General features: G+C 49.6%; 1 protein-coding gene across 1 annotated transcript in view; it reads right to left on the minus strand.

Annotated features, from left to right (window-relative positions):
• The window catches only part of fhod1 (formin homology 2 domain containing 1), a 31,188-nt gene that overhangs the window by 4,300 nt on the left and 7,584 nt on the right, over positions 1-19,304 (minus strand). The window contains exons 3-25 of the mRNA XM_061067615.1: positions 19,296-19,304; positions 12,493-12,560; positions 12,174-12,279; positions 11,731-11,825; positions 11,479-11,590; positions 11,300-11,394; positions 11,057-11,200; positions 10,420-10,832; positions 9,705-9,812; positions 8,225-8,317; positions 7,314-7,340; positions 7,137-7,187; positions 5,656-5,831; positions 5,118-5,243; positions 4,860-5,032; positions 3,922-4,494; positions 3,621-3,776; positions 3,351-3,533; positions 2,387-2,506; positions 1,429-1,590; positions 1,141-1,331; positions 346-538; positions 7-184 (exon numbers count right to left, since the gene is read on the minus strand). The exon at positions 19,296-19,304 is cut by the window's right edge and continues 56 nt beyond it. Of these exons, the coding sequence (XP_060923598.1) occupies positions 7-184; positions 346-538; positions 1,141-1,331; positions 1,429-1,590; positions 2,387-2,506; positions 3,351-3,533; positions 3,621-3,776; positions 3,922-4,494; positions 4,860-5,032; positions 5,118-5,243; positions 5,656-5,831; positions 7,137-7,187; positions 7,314-7,340; positions 8,225-8,317; positions 9,705-9,812; positions 10,420-10,832; positions 11,057-11,200; positions 11,300-11,394; positions 11,479-11,590; positions 11,731-11,825; positions 12,174-12,279; positions 12,493-12,560; positions 19,296-19,304 (3,552 nt within the window). The remainder of the gene's footprint in view (positions 1-6; positions 185-345; positions 539-1,140; positions 1,332-1,428; positions 1,591-2,386; positions 2,507-3,350; positions 3,534-3,620; positions 3,777-3,921; positions 4,495-4,859; positions 5,033-5,117; positions 5,244-5,655; positions 5,832-7,136; positions 7,188-7,313; positions 7,341-8,224; positions 8,318-9,704; positions 9,813-10,419; positions 10,833-11,056; positions 11,201-11,299; positions 11,395-11,478; positions 11,591-11,730; positions 11,826-12,173; positions 12,280-12,492; positions 12,561-19,295) is intronic.

Consider the following 19,304-nt stretch of genomic DNA (forward strand, 5'->3'; position numbering starts at 1 on the left):
TCTTACTGCGGACGGCTCTTGAGCGCCTCAGGCCTCTGGAGTCGACACTCAGACTGAGGTCGCTGCTGACCAGCAGGTTCTTCATGTTCTCATGCTCCTCCTCCTGAGCTAGCTCCGCCTCCGTCGGCGAGGACACATGGGAGGGGCTGTCCGGACGAGGCACCGCCCCCGAGAACTTCTCCGTCTGAGAGGAAGAGGAGGAGGAAGAGGAGAAGAACAGAGATGAGGAGGAGGATGAAGACCTGCTGAGTTGGGGTCAAACACATTAAACATAACCAGAGAAGACCAGAGGGTTGTGTTGTGACCTCTGACCTCCCGTGCAGGTCGGGGTCAGCGGGTCGTTACCTCGGTGATCATCTTGCCCCTGGTCTTGGTTCTCTCGCGGTGAGTCGCTCGTTTCCGTTTCAGCGTGAGCACTCGCTCCCGGGTCGTCCGGTACTCCAGAGAGAACTCGCTGATGATGCGACAGAAGCTCGTGACCTTGATGTCTCTGATGGAAGAGGAGGGCTGACCCAGGAAGAGCAGGAAGGAGTGGAACCTACACACACACACACACACACACACACACACACACACACACACACACACACACACACACACACACACACAAACACACACACACACAAACACACACACAAACACACACACAAACACACACACACACACACACAGACACACACAGACACACACACACGTTCACACCTGTGTATTGTATGGTAACACATTGTATTCAGTGTGTGAGTGTGTGAGTAGTGTGTGTGTGTGTGTGTGTGTGTGCGTGTGTGAGTGTGTGTGCGTGTGTTTGTGTGTGTGTTTGTGTGAGTGTGTGTGTGCGTGTGCGAGTGTGTGAGAGTGTGCGTGAGTGTGTGTGAGTGAGTGTGTGGGCGTGTGTGTGTGTGTGTGTCTGTGTGTGACGGTGTGTGTATGTGTGAGTGTGTGTATACATTAATGTGTGTATATGGTGTGTGTGTGTGTGTGTGTGTGTGTAGTACTTGTTGATGACCCTGCGGTGCACCACCTTCAGGATGATAATCCTCTGCGTGAGAGTGTGAGTGTGTGTGTGTGTGTGTGAGTGTGAGTGTGTGTGTGTGTGAGTGTGTTTGTGTCTGTGTGTGTGTGTGTGTGTGTGTGTTTGTGTACCTGTTGATGACCCTGCGGTGCACCACCTTCAGGATGATGATCCTCTGCGTGCAGTCCTTCAGGAACTCCGTCAGCTTGTTCTTCAGCAGCGCCTTGGTCTCGTGTTTGGCGACCACCTTCAGGTTTTCCCATGATGCTTTGCAGCGTCTCTCCAGCTGCACCAGGTTCTCGGCGAGCAGCTCGAAGTCCACCTGCAGAGACACTCGCTCGTTACACCACCTGAAGGAGCTGAACCTCACCACAGAGCGATCACATGACTCGGAGCGATCACATGACTCAGAGCGGCACCTTGGCAGAGCGGGTGATGGCGGGAACCTCCGAGTAGACGTCTGAGGATTCTGGGTAATTTTCCACCACCAGGTTGCAGGTGTGATGGAGCAGAGACTGACGGTGAACTGTGTCCTTCACCTCCACCACCTTCTCCAGGTAGCCCAGCTCAAAGCCTTTAGCCTGGAGACACACACACACACACACACACACACACATACAGACACACACAGACACACACACACACACACAGACACACACACGGGTTGTGATCACAGATAACCACTGTTGTCTCTTCAAACAGATTAGACACTGATCTGTGATTTGTGTCTATGTGAGATATGTGTGTGTGTGTGACATGTGTGTGTGGGTGTTTGAGATATGGGTGTGTGTGGGTTTGTGTGATCTGTGTGTGTGTCTGTGTGATATGTGTTTGTGTGTGTGTGACATCTGTGTGTGGGTTTGTGTGATCTGTGTGTGTGTGATATTTGTGTGTGCGTGTGTGTCTGTGTGTTTGTCTGTGTGATATGTGTGTGTGTGTTAATGTCTGTGTGATGTGTGTGTGTAAGTTTGTGTAATATGTGTGCGTGTCTGTGTGATATGTGTGTGTGTGTGTCTGTGTGATATGTGTGTGTGTCTGTGTGTGTGATATGTGTGTGTGTGTGATGTGTGATATGCGTGTGTGTTAGTGTCTATGTTATATGTGTGTGTGTGTGTGATATGTGTGTGTGTGTGTTCCTCTCTCTCTCTCTTTGTCGTATCTAACATGTGATGATTTCCACACGCTCCATGACATCATCAAACAGCTCATTCTGAGGATTATTAAACAGTGGACTCAGTTTCCCACAATGCATTGCTCTACGTCTGAAGGAAAGAAAAAAGTGGGACGAACGAGAGGAGAGAGAAACCTGATCCTTCACAAGTCGTCAGTTGACCTTTGACCTCACGTGTCGAGCGAGTGAGTCACGCGTGTTCTTACGCTGGAGCTGTTCAGGAAGTTCCCGATGGCGAGCAGCGTGGCGAGGATCCTCCTGAAGGTCTGATTGGACGCCAGCTGCTCCATGCCCAGCTTCAGGTCGAACAGCGGCTCGGCGATCTCCTGCAGGGGGCGACAGAGTGTGAGTGTGTGTGTGTGAGTGAGTGTGTGAGCGTGTGTGTGTGTGTGTCTGTGTGTGTGAGAGTGTGAGTGAGAGTGAGAGTGTGTGTGAGAGTGTGTGTGTGTGTGTCTGTGTGTGTGAGAGTGTGAGTGAGAGTGAGAGTGTGTGTGAGAGTGTGTGTGAGAGTGTGTGAGTGAGTGTGTGAGCGTGTGTGTGTGTGTGTCTGTGAGTGTGTGAGTGAGTGAGTGTGTGTGCGTGAGAGTGTGTGAGTGAGTGTGTGTGAGTGTGAGTGTGTGTGAGTGTGTGTGAGTGTGTGTGAGTGTGTGTGAGTGTGTGAGTGTGTGTGAGTGTGTGTGAGTGTGTGTGAGTGTGTGTGAGTGAGTGTGTGAGTGAGTGTGTGTGAGTGTGAGTGTGTGTGAGTGTGTGTGAGTGTGTGTGAGTGTGTGTGAGTGTGTGTGAGTGATGGAGTGTGAGAGTGAGTGTGTGTGTGTGTGTGTGCGAGTGTGTGAGTGAGTGAGTGTATAATTGTGTGAGTGTGTGAGTGAGTGAGTGAGTGTATAATTGTGTGAGTGTGTGTGTGTGTGAGTGATGGAGTGTGTGAGTGAGTGTGTGTGTGTGTGTGCGAGTGTGTGAGTGAGTGAGTGTATAATTGTGTGAGTGTGTGAGTGTGCCAGTTAGTGAGTGTGTGTGTGTGTGTGTTTGTTTGTAAGCATGTGAGTGTGTGACCGTGTGTGTGTCTGTGTCTGTGTGTGTGTGTGAGTGATGGAGTGTGTGAGTGAGTGTGAGTGTCTGTGTGTGTGTGTTTGTAAGCATGTGAGTGAGTGTGTCTGTGTGTGTGTGTGTTACCTTCTCCAGCGCCTCGTAGTTGAGCTTGAACGCCCACAGCTGCAGGCGGGGGGTCAGGGCGCTGATGGACGCCAGGCTGAACAGGAACTGCTCGGCCGAGCCCAGCGGGACGTCGGGATTGGCCAGCTGAGCTTCCTGGATCCTCTGCTTCTCCTCGTCCGTCGGGGTCATGGTCAGGATCTTCTGCTCAACACGAGTGGGGGGTGGGGGTCAGTGACCTTTTAACCTCTAACACAGTCGCCACAGACTCAGACAGGAAGTGATGGTTACCTCTATTCCCTCCTTGCTGATGGCGAACTCGTCGAAGTTGAGGATGGCGGTCTTGATGACGTGCACGGCGGGCAGCACCGTCATCCCGATGTTGATGGCGTTGCTTCTCTTCGAGTCCAGAACCTGGATCTCAGACTTCTTGGTCTCGGGAGCTTTCTGCAGATTCAGACACGTGGCGTTAAAACGTCCGTGTGGCGGCGCCGCGACCACGACCACGACCAGCGTTCAGAGAGCATCAAGAAATGTGAAATCATCATTTAGAAAAATCTAGAAAGGGTTAAATCAGGAGCGACCTGGTTACCTTGGCGACGTGCAGCTCTTTGGCTTTGGACTCAAACAGGTGTTCCAGGCGAGCCGTGTCCACCGCCACTTTGTCCAGCGACGCCCACACCGTCCCGCGGCCGAACCGACACTTCTCCGGCTTGTCCGCCTGCTTCAGCTCTCGCCAGAACAACTTCACCGTCTTCTTCTTCTGAGAGGACGCCGCCGCCGAGGACGAGGGGGGAGGAGGAGCACCTGGAGGAGGGGGAGGCGGTGGGGGCGGAGCCATGCCCCCGGGGGGTGGAGGAGGCGGGGGAGGAGGAGGGGGTGGAGCCATGCCTGGGGGAGGAGGGGGTGGGGGAGGGACTCCAGTCAAGCAGGCGGAGGTGGAGTCGAGCGAGTCCAAGTCCAACACGTCGATGTCCTCCTCGTCCAGCAGGTCGGAGAAGTCCAGGTCTTTGATGCGCAGGGCGGCGGCGCTCGGCTGCAGCTGGTCCCAGGCGTCGGAGGGACCCCCGTGACCCCCGTGACCCCCGGGGGTCATGTGGGTGGCGTCCAGGCGGCGGGCCGGGCCCTCCACGTCCACGCTGCTCTGCTGCCGGACCAAACGGTTCTGATGGAGACACGTCACAGTTTATATGAGAGAAGACGGGTTTAACCATCGACGTCATGTGACCCGGAGACACATGAGGTCATGTGACCCGGAGACATGACGTCATGTGACCCGGAGACACATGAGGTCATGTGACCCGGAGACATGACGTCATGTGACCCGGAGACACATGACGTCATGTGACCCGGAGACATGACGTCATGTGACCCGGAGACACATGAGGTCATGTGACCCGGAGACACATTAGGTCATGTGACCCGGAGACACATGAAGTCACGTGACCCGGAGACACAGGACGTCATGTGACCCGGAGACGCACGACGTCATGTGACCCGGAGACACAAGACGTCACGTGTCCCTCTGACCTTTCGTTCCTCGGCCAGTCGGGCCAGCGCGGCCTGGGCGGATCCCTCCAGCCCTTCCAGCTCCGCCCTGCGGGAGGCGCTGCTCTCGGAGGCGGGCGGCGGCTCCACTGCTCGCGCTGTGAAGCTGGACAGACGCTCCAGGACACGCCCCCGACCGCCATGCTCTGCTCCGCCTGAGACCAGGGAAACACAACAGTTGTGATTGGTTGTTCACTCGAGCTGAAGCTCCGCCTGCTGCAGTGTCATGTGCTCTCTCACCAGCCTGGACGCTCGCTGGCTCCTCCCCGGTGGGAGGGGCCTCGGCAGCGGTCTTGGAGTAGAGCATGTCCAGCACGAACTTCTTGTCGTTGGAGAGCGTGCTGCACGGACGCTGTGAAGACGCATCTGCACAGAGAGACACACAACACACACTTCACTGTCACACACACTCATTAACGACTCGTTACGACTTTCATCCGCTGTCCGTCTCCACCAAGGACAAGAGGACAAGAGGACAAGAGGACAAGAGGACACGCCCCTGGTCTCCAGTCAGGAGGCGACACACCTGCAGGCAGAACTCAGGGCTGAAGATGACCTTCAGTCTAACCTGGAGATTCATGTAGTCTGAGCAGCTGATCAGGGGTTAGAGGTCAGATCAGATGAAGCAGTGGATTGTGGGTAATGAGGTCCTTACCTTGGTCATTCTGCGACTCTTCGTGTCCGTTTGCGTCCGAGCTGCTGGAAGCTGCAACAACACAAACACGTCTCAGAGTTGTAATGTTTCTTTACAGGTAAATGTTTATTTCTGTTTCCTGACCGTGACGTGACGACTCTGTGGCCCCGCCCCCTTCCTCCTCCTCCTCCTCCGCGGCGGCGGGCCGAAAGCTCGGGGTGATGATGTCATCAGACGAGGACAGCCTGGACTTGCTCAAGTCTTTACTTCTTCTCTTCTTCTCCCACTGCGTCGCGGCCAGGCTGCGCAGGAAGTTACCTCTGTGGGGGGGGGGGGCAGAGTCAACATGGCCGACACAGCGTCCTGATGTCTTTGACTTTCAGCTTCAAAATGAATTGATAACTTGATTGATGCAGTTTGTAATTATAAGATAGAATCGATAGAACATTTCACTTTTGTATTTTGATCATAAATCTCATGTTCAGACTCAAACTGCAGAAAAACATTATGTGTAATCTGCACCTTCACCACTAGATGGCACTATACCTGTCCCCACTTCAGTAGGAACCACAGACAGAGGAGCGAGGTCACAAGGTGACGAAGACGCTGATGGTTTGAGTCTGAACATGATGAAGAGGACACACTACAGACCAACAACACACAAACTACAGACCAACAACAGACCAACAACACACAAAGACGACAAATAATCATCACCAGCTTAATTTTTATTCTTCACGTCAAAACCAAACCAGCTGCAGGCGGATTAGAAAACCTCCGAGGCCCCACCACCAGCAACACACACACACACACACATAAACACCCAGACACACACACAAACACACACACACACACTCCTTCAGTTTTCAAATGGAAGATTCACTGTCAGACTTCCACATGTATGACAGTTGTGTGCGTTGTGTTACAGTTGGACCTGGTCCAGATGTGTTGTGTTACAGTTGGACCTGGTCCAGATGTGTTGTGTTACAGTTGGACCTGGTCCAGATGTGTTGTGTTACGGTTGGACCTGGTCCAGATGTGTTGTGTTACAGTTGGACCTGGTCCAGATGTGTTGTGTTACGGTTGGACCTGGTCCAGATGTGTTGTGTTACAGTTGGACCTGGTCCAGATGTGTTGTGTTACAGTTGGACCTGGTCCAGATGTGTTGTGTTACAGTTGGACCTGGTCCAGATGTGTTGTGTTACAGTTGGACCTGGTCCAGATGTGTTGTGTTACAGTTGGACCTGGTCCAGATGTGTTGTGTTACGGTTGGACCTGGTCCAGATGTGTTGTGTTACAGTTGGACCTGGTCCAGATGTGTTGTGTTACAGTTGGACCTGGTCCAGATGTGTTGTGTTACAGTTGGACCTGGTCCAGATGTGAGGACGCACAGATCTGTTCTGTGAGGAAACATCTGGACTTCATGTTCAGAAGCTTCACAACAATCACAGTCACTTGTTCTGATCCGAACCACAACAGACCCAGACCTGCAAACAGATTACCACAACCCACACTGCAACTACACACAGACACACAACCACACTGCGAGGCACCAACGAATGCAGCCGAGCCCGGCCGCTCACCCTCCAGCTCCCAGCATGCAGTGCGGCTGCAGCGGTACTTACTCAAACCTCCTCAAAACCGGCTTGTCCTGATTTACATTACACTCCTCTGAGCTGCAGGGACACAACACAGAGCTGAACAACACACACAGACACACAACAGGTTCCCTTCATCCTCAGCTGCTACCACACACAACCTGATTACAGGTCTGTGAAGTGAGGGGGGGGGCGTGTACTCACCAGAAGAGCTGGTCAGACTCCCCAGAGCTGGGGGAGGAACGAGGGAGGAGGAGGAGAGAAAAGACGAGGGAGGAGGAAAAGAAAGAGAGAGACAGAGAAGGATTAGAGCAACAGACAAAACAATATAATGTTATAATGGAGAGAGAAAGAGCGGGAGAGAGAGAGAGAGAGAGAGAGAGAGAGAGAGAGAGAGAGAGAGAGACAGAGACAGAGACAGAGACAGAGAGAGAGAGAAAGAGAGAAAGGGCAAGAGAGAGAGAGAGAGACAGAGACAGAGACAGAGACAGAGACAGAGACAGAGAGAGAGAGAGAGAGAGAGAGAGAGAGAGAGAGAGAGAGAGAGAGAGAGAGAGAGAGAGAGAGAGAGAGAGAGAGAAAGCAGCAGTTTGTCTGATACAAACCAAAGCGTTGATCCAGAAGAAAAAATATATATTTTAGGAACAAGATCCAGAGCAAAACCAGAAAAGCTTCCAAAATTATGCAAAAAATTGAGAAAACTCAAGATCAAGAAAAGATTGAAATGATGAATAAATTTCAATTAAAACCATAAAACCCAGAGACGATCCAGAGAAGAAGTAATGTTCCAGAAATATCATCACCGAGACATTATGAACAAAAGATCCAGAAAAATTATCCAGAAATCAGCCAGATGGAAAATAAAGAAAATCCAGAAATGAAACACGATCAAATAATCCAGACATTGACCAGAAATATTTCAGAGTAATCCAGAAATGATCCAGATGTTTCCACATCACAGTTGAAATATTACACAGACGTAACTGGAACATTTGTGAAACTCCAGAATAAAACACTGTCACTTCAGTCATGTTGATCTACATCTGAAAATATAAGCATTGTGGTTACCATGGTTACCACACATCCCGGTCCCGCCCACTTCCTGTTTCACTCACTTGAATCCGCTCTTCGTCTCCGTCTTGGTGCTCGACTGCTCTGGACTGACCGGGGACGACCTGTCCTGAGAGACGACGTCTGTGGAGGACGAGCTGCAGACACACATGCAGACACACACCAACACACACACACACAAACCAACACACACACACGCAGACACACAGACAGATTAAATGCATGAATGGTCAAGTATGAGGAGAAAGACTTTTTCTGACACATCACCAAACTGCTGCAACATGAATCTGACTGCAGCTACCTGAGGGGACGTCCTGAGGTCAGAGGTCAGAGGTCATCACCTCAACCAATGACTGGTCAGAGGGACTTACGTGAACTCTTCATTTTTTTATGATTTTAATGTGAGAATTTTTCTGATGCTGAAATTCACATCATGGCCCAAAGTGTGAGGACAGATGAAAGCAGCAGGTTCATCACTGTGCTGCTCCAGAGGATTCATCCTTTAATTCAGGGGTTTTCAACCGGGGGTCCGCGGCCCCCTGGTGGTCCGCGTCGGCATTGCAGGGGGTCAGCAAAATTTGCTTTGCTATTTCGACACATTTCCAGATAACTCTTGAATATCGTGAAAAATATATATAATAAGAAAAGTATAATATAAAGGTGCTGGTGATCATGAATTTAAACTTAAGTAGGCCTCACATGTTCGTGTGATATTGTATGATTATCATTTGTGACATATTCTGCATTACTTTGTCATCTTCCCTCTTCAGTTGTAGCCCCAGTTTGTGTTGATTGTTATTGATCACCGTTACTTTAACCTTCTCTCAACATGTCAGCTACATGTCTGTACATTTAAGTCATGAGCGTTATATATTGATGTTCATATGTTTCTGAGATGCAGTACAACTACAAACTGCATTTTAATTTTGTTTTCTATTCTTAAGCACTGAAAATCAACCGTTTTTGTTGTTTTTTACACAGATTTTTCTAGATTTGTTTGAGTTTTTTAAATAAAACCAACATGGAAAACCAAATGTTAAAACTTCCTTCTATCCACACGCACGCACACACACAAACGTTGGCACATCAGATGGCCGCGGATTACTTTCTAGTCAGAATGGTCCCTGGGACAAAACCAGTTGAAAACCCCTGCTTTAATTTAATGACCTACAGAACGTCCCTCTAGCGCCCCCCTCAGGTGGCTGCAGTGTCTCCTGAAGCCTGCAGGAGACACTCAGACACACACAGGAGACACTCAGACCCACACAGGAGACACACACACAGGAGACACTCAGACACACACAGGAGACACTCAGACACACACAGGAGACACTCAGACACACACAGGAGACACTCAGACACACACAGGAGACACTCAGACACACACAGGAGACACTCAGACACACACAGGAGACACTCAGACCCACACAGGAGACACTCAGACCCACACAGGAGACACTCAGACACACACAGGGTGTTAGTGATGTTTCCACAGCTGCTCTGAGCTCAGGTTCGGTTACAGACCTGCCGGCCGCTGGAGGCTCCTCAGAGATGGAGCTGGTTTTGGAGAAGAGCCGGGACCTCCTGCTGAGACCCAGCGCCGACATGTGGTGGCTGAGGAAAGAGCGACTCCTAGTGGTCCAGACACACCGCAGCAGGGGGGGGGGGGGACACCAGGGGTGATATCAGAGACAGAGAACCCACACCAGGTGAAACACAAGAAGAAGAAGAACCAGGAACCAGATCCCACATTAGATCAGCTGCAATCATCTGTTCATAGATTCGTCTGCAGATGATTCACTTGATTCGTTTTGTTGTTTAGTCAAAAACAAACTATCGATAAAGTTGGACTTCGTGTTTCCACTTCCTCCCGCTACCTACAAATGTAATCTAAATATCTTGGATCCAGATTCTGCCACCTAGTGGTGATTCAGGGTCATTACAGTCAGAGTCTGAGCAGGAGGGATCGTGGAGCTCGACCAATCACGAGTCACGAGTCTGCTGTCAATCACAATATCCTGTTTTCATAGAATCAAATAACTTATTAAAGCCATGGGGCTGTTGACCTGTATCGCAGCCAGCCACCAGGGGGCAGCAGCTCTCATATCGTCCATCTTTATTTACAGTTTATGATCAGAAACATTTGGAAACACCACAGAAACCCAGAGAAATTGATTTATAGAGAATAAGAGAAGCAGGGGGGGGTGGGGGGGCTTCCTATCTCGCCTGATTCACTTACGCGCTGGTTGGCGACTTGGCGTCCTGCTCTGTGGTCACGGGGCCGTTGGCGTCGGTGTGGGGGGGCAGTGGAGACGCTCTCTGGGACCCGGACGGGCTGGAGGCGGGACTGTCGGTCTCGGAGGTCAGCGGAGACTCCGCCCTGCTGCCCAGTCCCGCCGTGGGGCTGCAGGAGGAGGCGGAGGAGATGCTGGGGGAGACGGGGGTGTTGGCGGTGGAGGGCGAGAAGACGGGGGGGACGGGCGAGGTGCAGGGGGAGGAGCCTGCAGAGGAAGACAGGAGGTCGGGGAGGTTCTGACTGGACGAGCGGCGGCTCCTCCGTCCCTCCTGGTCGCTGGACGCCATCTTTCTTCTTTCTTTACGAAGGTTAGGGGCGGAGTCATCGACCTCACCGTCCTCCTTTCTCAGCGCTGCCTGCAACACACACACACAACCAAACACACACACACACACACACAGACAGACAGACACACACACGGTTTCACTGTTCAACTGGAGGCCTCATGTTTCCTGATCAGATGATGTCGTTCTTTGTGTGTTTGTCGGTGCGGCAGTTCTGTGTCTGTTGTTGTGTGTAGTGTGTTGTGTGTGTGTTGTGTGTGTATTGTGTGTGTTGTGTGTGTATTGTGTGTGTCTACCTCGTACGCAGTGAACTGAGCTCGCAGGTCGGTCTCGGTCGTCTTGTTGTTCATGTGCTTGTGGATGATGTCTTCCATCCCCAGCTGCTCCAGACTGTCGGTGAGGTCGTAGAACGAGTCCTGATCAGGAAGGACCGCCAGAGTCTGACACGCACACACACACACACACACACACAGACACACACATTAATACAGCTCACAGCTCAGAGCATCCAGATATTGTTTGGTTTTGTGTGTCTTCACCTTGTTGATGAGCGTCATGGTGAACATGAGCAGCTCCGTGTCGGAGCCGTTCCTCTCCTCAAGAACCTCCATCACATAACTCCACGCCTTCACACCTGCAACACACACAGATATATATTCACCTTTCATATCCTATGATGTGTGTGTGTGTGTGTGTGTGTGTGTGTGTGTGTGTGTACCTCTGCGTGTGTCCACCGTGGTCACAGCGTGGATCAGCAGAGGACTGTTGGATTCGGCGTATTCCACAAACACGATGAGAAGCTTCAGAGACGTTTTCACCGTCAGACGAGACTGAGGAGAAACATGTTCACTTATTGTCCAGCAGGTGGCGTCACAGCTTCAACACACTGACTCGTCTCTGCTGCTTCAAACTGTAAAACTGTTCATCTTCTCTGACTGAAGGAGTGATTAAAGGAAGAGGCCGGACTCACCAGACTTCCTGTCAGAGAGTAGAGCCACTGAACCGTCTCGTTGTGGTTGATCACTCCATTCATCCCGTCCACAAAGAGCATGATCTGACTGAGAGCTGACCACACACAGACACACAATCACACACAGTTACAGACAGCTACACACAAACATGGGTCGTTGTGAGTCTGAGAGTCTGAAGCTTCACGTGTTTGTTCCATAGTTTCCTTTGATCTGTTTCCAGTGTAATTTAGAGACTAAAGAAGTTAGTCCGACATACGTACGTGGGCGGAGTCTACCTGTACTTGACTCTGATTGGTTTGTAGATATGCTTGAGTTATGCATGTGTTTGTCACATGTTTTGGACGCTTGTCAGATGCCTGTTGGACATTTGTCCCGTATTGGTTGTGTGTTGGACGTGTGTTGGACGTGAGCTTTGGGTGCAGCAGCCCTTTACTCCTCTCACCTCTCAGGATGTAGTTCTGGTAGTTGTGGTCGGCCTCGGCTCCGACTTGAATGAAACATGTCAAACCTTCAGACGCCACGAACTCTGGAACCAGGTCCTTATCGTCCTGAGAAGAGAGGAAGAGACACGTGGGTCAAACTGTGGACAGGACACATCAGCTTCACACTTTCAACCAGGTCACGGTTCGGAAACACGTTGTGGGAACGAGGGAAAGGAGGATTGATTCCAGAGGACTGATCATAAAAACCTCTGAAGGGATGTGCAGGTGCTGATGTGTTGATGTTTTGTTGTGTTATTGTGTTGTCGTTGTGGGTTTTACCTGGAAAAGCTGTTTGAGAGAGAACAGAGCGCGTCGGAGGTCTGGACCCTGAGAGTTGTACAGTTTCTCTGAAACACATAAGAACAGGAAACAGGAAGTCACCTCAAGTCCAGGAGGAGGAAACAAACAGAATCAGTTGAGCTCCGAGTTTCTCTGTTGAAAGAATCAGAGAAACCTGCTGCTGCTGTAAATCCACTCAGTCACAGATTCAACACAACAGATCGATTTCTCTTCTCAATCTAATGATTAACAAAACTGTACAAAGATCCAGCTCTGAGTTTACAGTCTGTCCTGCAGGTGGCGCTAGAGCAGAGATCACAGTGTGATCTGAGATGGTCACAAGGTCACAGTGACCTAATCATCAACAGGTTTCCCTCTGGTCCCTTCAGGTGTGGACACACAGGTGGACACCAGGTGGAGACAGAGAGCTGGGACATGTCCTACGGTGGCCTGGACAGGGACGACTGTGGCTTCTACAGCCGCTGTCACATTCCGGACGCTCCTGTGGGTTCTGCTGAGTGTGTGTGATTGTGTGTCCTTTTGTTACTTTTGTTATTCCTTCAGGACAAGCAGTGGACCTCCTGGGGTCCAGAGCCCGGTCCTTATGGTTAGAGTTAGAGTGAGTTATGGTTAAAGGGAAAGAGAACTCCCTCATTCTCTGCTCAGAGTTTCAGAGGTGAACAGTGTTTCAGCCAAATAAAATACAATCGAGGCATTTTATGTTTTTTTCTGTAGTTTTTTTTTAAGTGGTCACCAGTTTGTATTTTATTTGGCTGCAACGCTGTTCACCTCTGAAACTCCAGAAGTGTTTTGTGAACTCTTCACACTTCAAACCCCTACATCGGCAAAATGGTGACTAGATGACAAGTGAAATTTCCCTTTACGGTTCTGTTGGACTGTCAAAAATGAATGGAAGTCAATGCAAAGTCTGTATAATTAGAGCTGGTCAAGTGTGTGTGTGTGTGTGTGTGTGTGTGTGTGTGTGTGTGTGTGTGTGTGTGTGTGTGTGTGTGTGTGTGTGTGGATGGTTTCAACTACTTCTCCACTAACACAACTACCAGAGAATCACCCGCAGTAACACATGTGTTGTGTGGACACATGATAATGATTCAGGCGACTTTAAGAACATGACTCAGGCGACGCAGCTACTTCCTGTTTATTTGGATTTGAGCTGAAATCATCGAGAATCTTCAACTGGAGGAGGGGACTGTTCTGACGTCCAATCAGAGGCTGAGGATTTATAAACAGTTTAAAGGGAAAGACCACATCAAACTGTTCATGAGAAAAATGAACCCATGATACAAATCAAAGCAGAAACACACACACACACACACACAGACACACAGTCAGACAACGTAACAGCAAATCATGGTTGTCATGGAGAACTAAAAAATAAATGAGGCCCTGTTCCTCTCCTTTGCCGCCAGCAAAATACCCATCCCATAATAACAGTCTCATCTCTATGGACCTCACACTCTTCTTCATCATCATCATCATCATCATCATCATCATCATCACCCGCAGCTTGACCTCAGCTAACCTCTGAGCTGACGGCGCCCTGAACCTGCCTGACCTCTGACCCTCGACCACACATCATTCAAACACTTCAACCTTTACTAAAAAGACGAGGTTCATTTCCATTAATAAAATAAAAGCAACAATCCTCAGTGTCCCTCTGTGATCTGTGTTTCCATGGCGACCGGCTGTTTTCAGTCTGGTGTGGAACTGACTCAGTAAATATTTCACAGGACGATGACACAGAATCTGAGAATCTCCTCGTCAGCACATTCCAGGAGACAAAGGTCGAGTCCGATCTTCAGATTCACGTTGTGGTGACGCTCTGTTGCTGAAGGGATCTTTTTTTTTGTGACGTCTCTACTGAAGTTACTGAAACCACAAACTCCACGTTGCTCCTGGAAATATTCCTCTGGTCGGCTGCTTCGCTGGAAACTTGAGGATTCAAAGTGCAGCAGCGAGTGTGGAGGCTCCGCAGGTTTAAGAGGTGTCATCACCTCAAATTACTCAGTGGGAGAAACTCTGACCTGTCATTTCAAACCAAATTACTACCGAACAGATGAGAGATGGACAGTTTGTGATATTTCCACAATCACAGAGAGAGAGAGAGAGACTACAGGGTTTAACACACAGAGAGAAAACACACAGAAGCTAAATGAAGCCGAGGCGGACGCCGCTCGGGGACGAGACACGAGGAACAAAGAGCGTCTCTGTTCCACGTCAGTCTCACGAGAAAAAAGGTCTGGACCATAAGAGATGAATGGAAAAAAAAGAATATTTCACCAGTGTTCACATGTGTCACCACAGAAGCTGAACGTGGATTCACAGCACTAAAAATAAATGATGACATCACAGTTTTCTTGTCCAACACTGAGTCATTTCCTCTGTTACACGTTAAAAAGGTTTTGAATCCAAATCAAAACTCATTTTAGATCCGATCGGTAAAAGTTTCCCCCACACCAACACCTGAAAACGTGACCATACACTGGTCATGTGATGTAAACAGGAAGTAGATCGTCTCCTCTGCAGCTGGTTGCTTAGTTACACAAAACAACTTCAAACCAGGAACAGTGATCGGAAAAGAAAGAGCCGGGACGACGAGGTGGAAGTGTTCCAGACAGGAAGTGTTACTGACAGGAAGTGTTAGCGACGCTTTGTGTTCACCGCTGCCGCTCGAGTCATGTGACCAATAAGAACCAATCAGGAAGAGAACGTGTGTACAGAAGTGTCTGAATATGGACGCCAGACGTTAATCACAGCAGCAGCGATGTGGACGTCAGTGTGGCCGGGGCCCGAGTGCTGAGGTCAACACGTCTCTTTGATAACAATACAAAACTATAAATATAAATACATGTATTTAAAACTCGGGTGAGTCCACAGCTTTAACTGTGTCCGTCTTCTGGGGACAGCGACTGTGACCAGGACAAAACTAAAGTTATTTTCCTGAATCATCTATCGATTGAACTCATTTTCTTTCCGCTCACTAATCAAATAATCGTTTCAGCTCTAGAGTTCTGACGGGTGACTGGACGTATAAGGCCACTCCCACATACAGTGGGGGTCAAAAGGTTCCCCGACCTCCTCCTCCGTGATTCACCTCCTGACAGGAGCTTCGAGGTGGGAGGAGCCGAACTGTTGTTTCCTCTCTGAGCTCGAGTCATCGAGAGACTTTGACCCAAGATGGACGCCGGCCAACGCCGCAACAGCTGAGAGTGTGTGAGATTCCTCCCTCCCTCCTGACACACACACACACACACACACACACACACACACAGACAGACAGACACACAAACAGGTATGTGTATGTGAAGGCTGGAGGAGTCATGTTGCATTCATGTTCCATCAGTCATCTTGTTAAAAAGAGATTTGTGGAAAATAACATGGCGCTCACATTTCACAGCGTTAATAAAGGAACACGTCAAACTTATTTAAAGTTGTGAGGATCAGAGCTGCAGGAGGACGTCGGGTCCTGAAGACAACACGACGCTGGAGGGACAGACGACAGTGAGAAGAGACAAATCAAATCCTGACCAGAGAACATGATGCAGCAGGACCGTTGGATATTTAGTATTTCTCCTCAGATACTCGACCATAACGGACAATAATGTTTACCCTCATCGAAGCTGCTAAAACCTTTATCCTGATGATGTTTTCCTTCAATTGACATCTGTGGCACTTTTGTCTGTCCTGGGAGACGGATTTACCTGTTAAAAGGGTTTTTAGTAGTTTGTCCTGACTCTTGCTGAGGGTTAAGGACAGATGATCTCACACCATGTTAAAGCCCTATGAGACGAATTGTGATTTGTGAATATGGGCTATTCAATCTATCATCATCCGTCCTTATTCTTTTTTTTAGTTTTAAAACTGGATGAAACAGTGAAGTCAACCAGAGCAGCAGTGAAACTATCTCATGTTAAATGTACCACCACTTGGTCACATGCCTTCGCCAACCAATCAGGTGACAGTTTACGACCGGAGTGTAACCGGCAGATTAATCTGATTGTGACATAACACGAGTCGTAGCTGTGACAGTGGACGATGCTTCAAACGTCTTCATGATGTCACAGGGATGGAGAGAGAGAGAGAGAGAGAGAGAGAGAGAGAGAGAGAGAGAGAGAGAGAGAGAGAGATGGACAGATGGACAGAGAGAGGGAAGGATGCTTGTGTTTTTCCCGCAGACAGGAAGTGACCGAGATAAACTCTGTGGTATTTCCTGTTTGTGCCATTGTTGCTAATTTGACTCTGAAACTGAGCTGAGAACATTATTTAGAGAAAGAGCTCAGAACCCCCCCCACCCCCCCCCCTGTGGTCAGCCATGATTGTAGTTTTCTCTCTGCTGCTGAACTACGTTTCTCTGAGCGCTGAGGTTCACGACAGGAAGCTGCGACGGCCGGTCAGTGAACGCATCATTAGCTTCTCTGTGTTTACATTCCTCTCGGATCGTGGGAGTCAGACTCGTCCTGATCTGGTTTCTCCTGTGAGAACATGGTTCTGGTTCCTGGTGAATCTGAACCTGCTGCCGGTGACTCATCAGAGCCTCAAGGACCCCGGGCTGGTGGTGGAAACCAAGCCCACCTTCACCTGGCGCCTGCACCCGATTGGACGCTACTAGCTGTCAATCACACCGTTCATTGTTATACACAGGCTGTGACAGGTCTCAGGTCTAACACACACACACACACACACACAGACACACACACACATCTGATCACATGATGTCCGATGTGACCACGGTTCTGATGCAGAAGAGTGCAGCGGAGGAGAGAGAGAGAGGCTGTGATTTCACGTCTTCTCCGTCCTTCACAACAAAGCGCCGCCTCAGAGGAGGAAGCATGTTGGGAAATTGGGAAATCCCCCCCGCTGCAGGAGGAAGGGCTGGGTCATGCCAGGCAGCGCGTGGGGGGGGAGGAGGAGGAGGAGGAGGAGGAGGAGGAGGAGGAGGAGGAGGAACTCTGGGAAATGTTCAGTGTTTCTCAGGAAAGGTTCAACTTATGAATTGAGGTGAAAGTCACTGATCTGCTGCAGGTCTGAACATGTTCATGTGATCAGGTTCAGCTCTACAGTCAGATACAGTAACTGTGTGTTTGTGTGTGTGGGGGGGGGGGGATGAGTTATGAGTCCCTGTAACTTCCTGTCACTCAGAGGGGGGGTCACTGAGGTCAAAGGTCAGACTCTGAGCTGTGTGAAGGACGAGTGTGAGAGCAGGTTTAATTGAGAAACTGATGATATCGCTGCAGGAAACGGATCCGTCAGAACGAGCTTCAAAATAAAAGAGCTCAGATTTAATCTCATTAAGTTTTCAGGACGACCCCCCCCCCCCCAGGACGCGTCTCTTTTAACGAAACTTCCTCACATTGTTAAAGGAACCGTTAAAGGAACCAAACGTCAAGAAGGACTGAACTCCTGCCTGGTCCTGTTGTGTCCAGTGGCTGTGAACACACACAGACACACACACAGACACACACACAGACACACAACACTAGACTGACCTCTGAGGTTCAGTCTGCACGGATCCCAGCAGCAGAGAGACCAGCACTCACTCACATTATCTCTACTTCACTCTACCTTGAACCATAGTCACTTCTTACATTAACACAAACTAAGCTCAACTAACCCGTGCTTCTCTTAGAAAGAGTCTTTGTCCCCAGTTTTCAAAAGAGAAGACTTCCTGAACAATGGCGGCTCTGTCCTCATCTCCCTGTTCACGCTCACTGTCTCTGTATCGGAACATGAGGCGTTCAGCAGAGCAGATGTTCTAACAGATGTTCAAAGGTTCAGAGAACAGACCAGTCGGACCTCAGGTCAGAGGTCACAGTGAGCAGAGCTTCACTGTGACCTCTGACTGAACACAGGAGAAGTGAGAGCCGAGGATGAAACAAACCCAGATTTAATTCAGGACTGAGCTGAACGGCAGGAATCAGATTTCATCATCTTCATCAATAACGTGCTGCAGCAGGACGAGTCCTGACAGGAGCGACAACAGAAACATGATCCACTTTCTTTGTTGTGTATCTTTCTGTGGAACAACTGGAATAAAACCTCAGTCACACGTCTCCTTCATTCTGTCTGAGGAGGAGCTGGAGTTATTTCAACATCAACACGTTCAAAACTACAAATCCCACAATGTCAAATGAAGAGAGCAAAACTTAATGTTCCCCAAGAAAGCAACAGTTATTGTAACATGTGCAGAATGTAAACAACACAACATTGAGGCTGTGACCACACGACAACTACTTTGCAGTTGGTTGCTAAGTTACAGGAAATAATAATACGCCTGAGGAACAGCGATGGTGAAGAGTAGGAGAGGAGATCTTTTTTTTGTTGGAGCAACGATGAATGAGGAAGAGAACGTGGGCGTCGGCCTCAGTGTTTACAAAAACCTCTGTTTCTGTTTGTCCAGAATCAAACACAACCACCGAGTTTTCAAACTAGAACAAGACCGGCAGCGTTTCCACCGACCTCACAGGACGTCACGCCATCACAGCTCAGAGTCATGTGACGCTACAGAAACCTCCAGGGAACGACTTCACTGCTGAATCATGAGTTTATTCTTTATTTTCTGAACAGACGCGACTCTGTGTGTGTTTCTGAGAAGCTTCTGGATCTGAGGAGAACCTGCAGCTGACTGAGAAACCCGTCACTGTGGTGAGACACCGGACAGAGAGACGGAAAGAAGAGAGAGAGAGAGAGAGAGAGAGTCTCCTGACCGAGAGTTTCCCCTGACTCATCAGCGCCGAGCTGCAGGAGGGACGAGCGGCTGGAAAGAAGAAACCGGAGGAGATAATTACCGAGGATGG

Source organism: Limanda limanda, chromosome 3, assembly GCF_963576545.1.
Source record: "Limanda limanda chromosome 3, fLimLim1.1, whole genome shotgun sequence".
In the NCBI taxonomy this organism is placed as follows: domain Eukaryota; kingdom Metazoa; phylum Chordata; class Actinopteri; order Pleuronectiformes; family Pleuronectidae; genus Limanda; species Limanda limanda.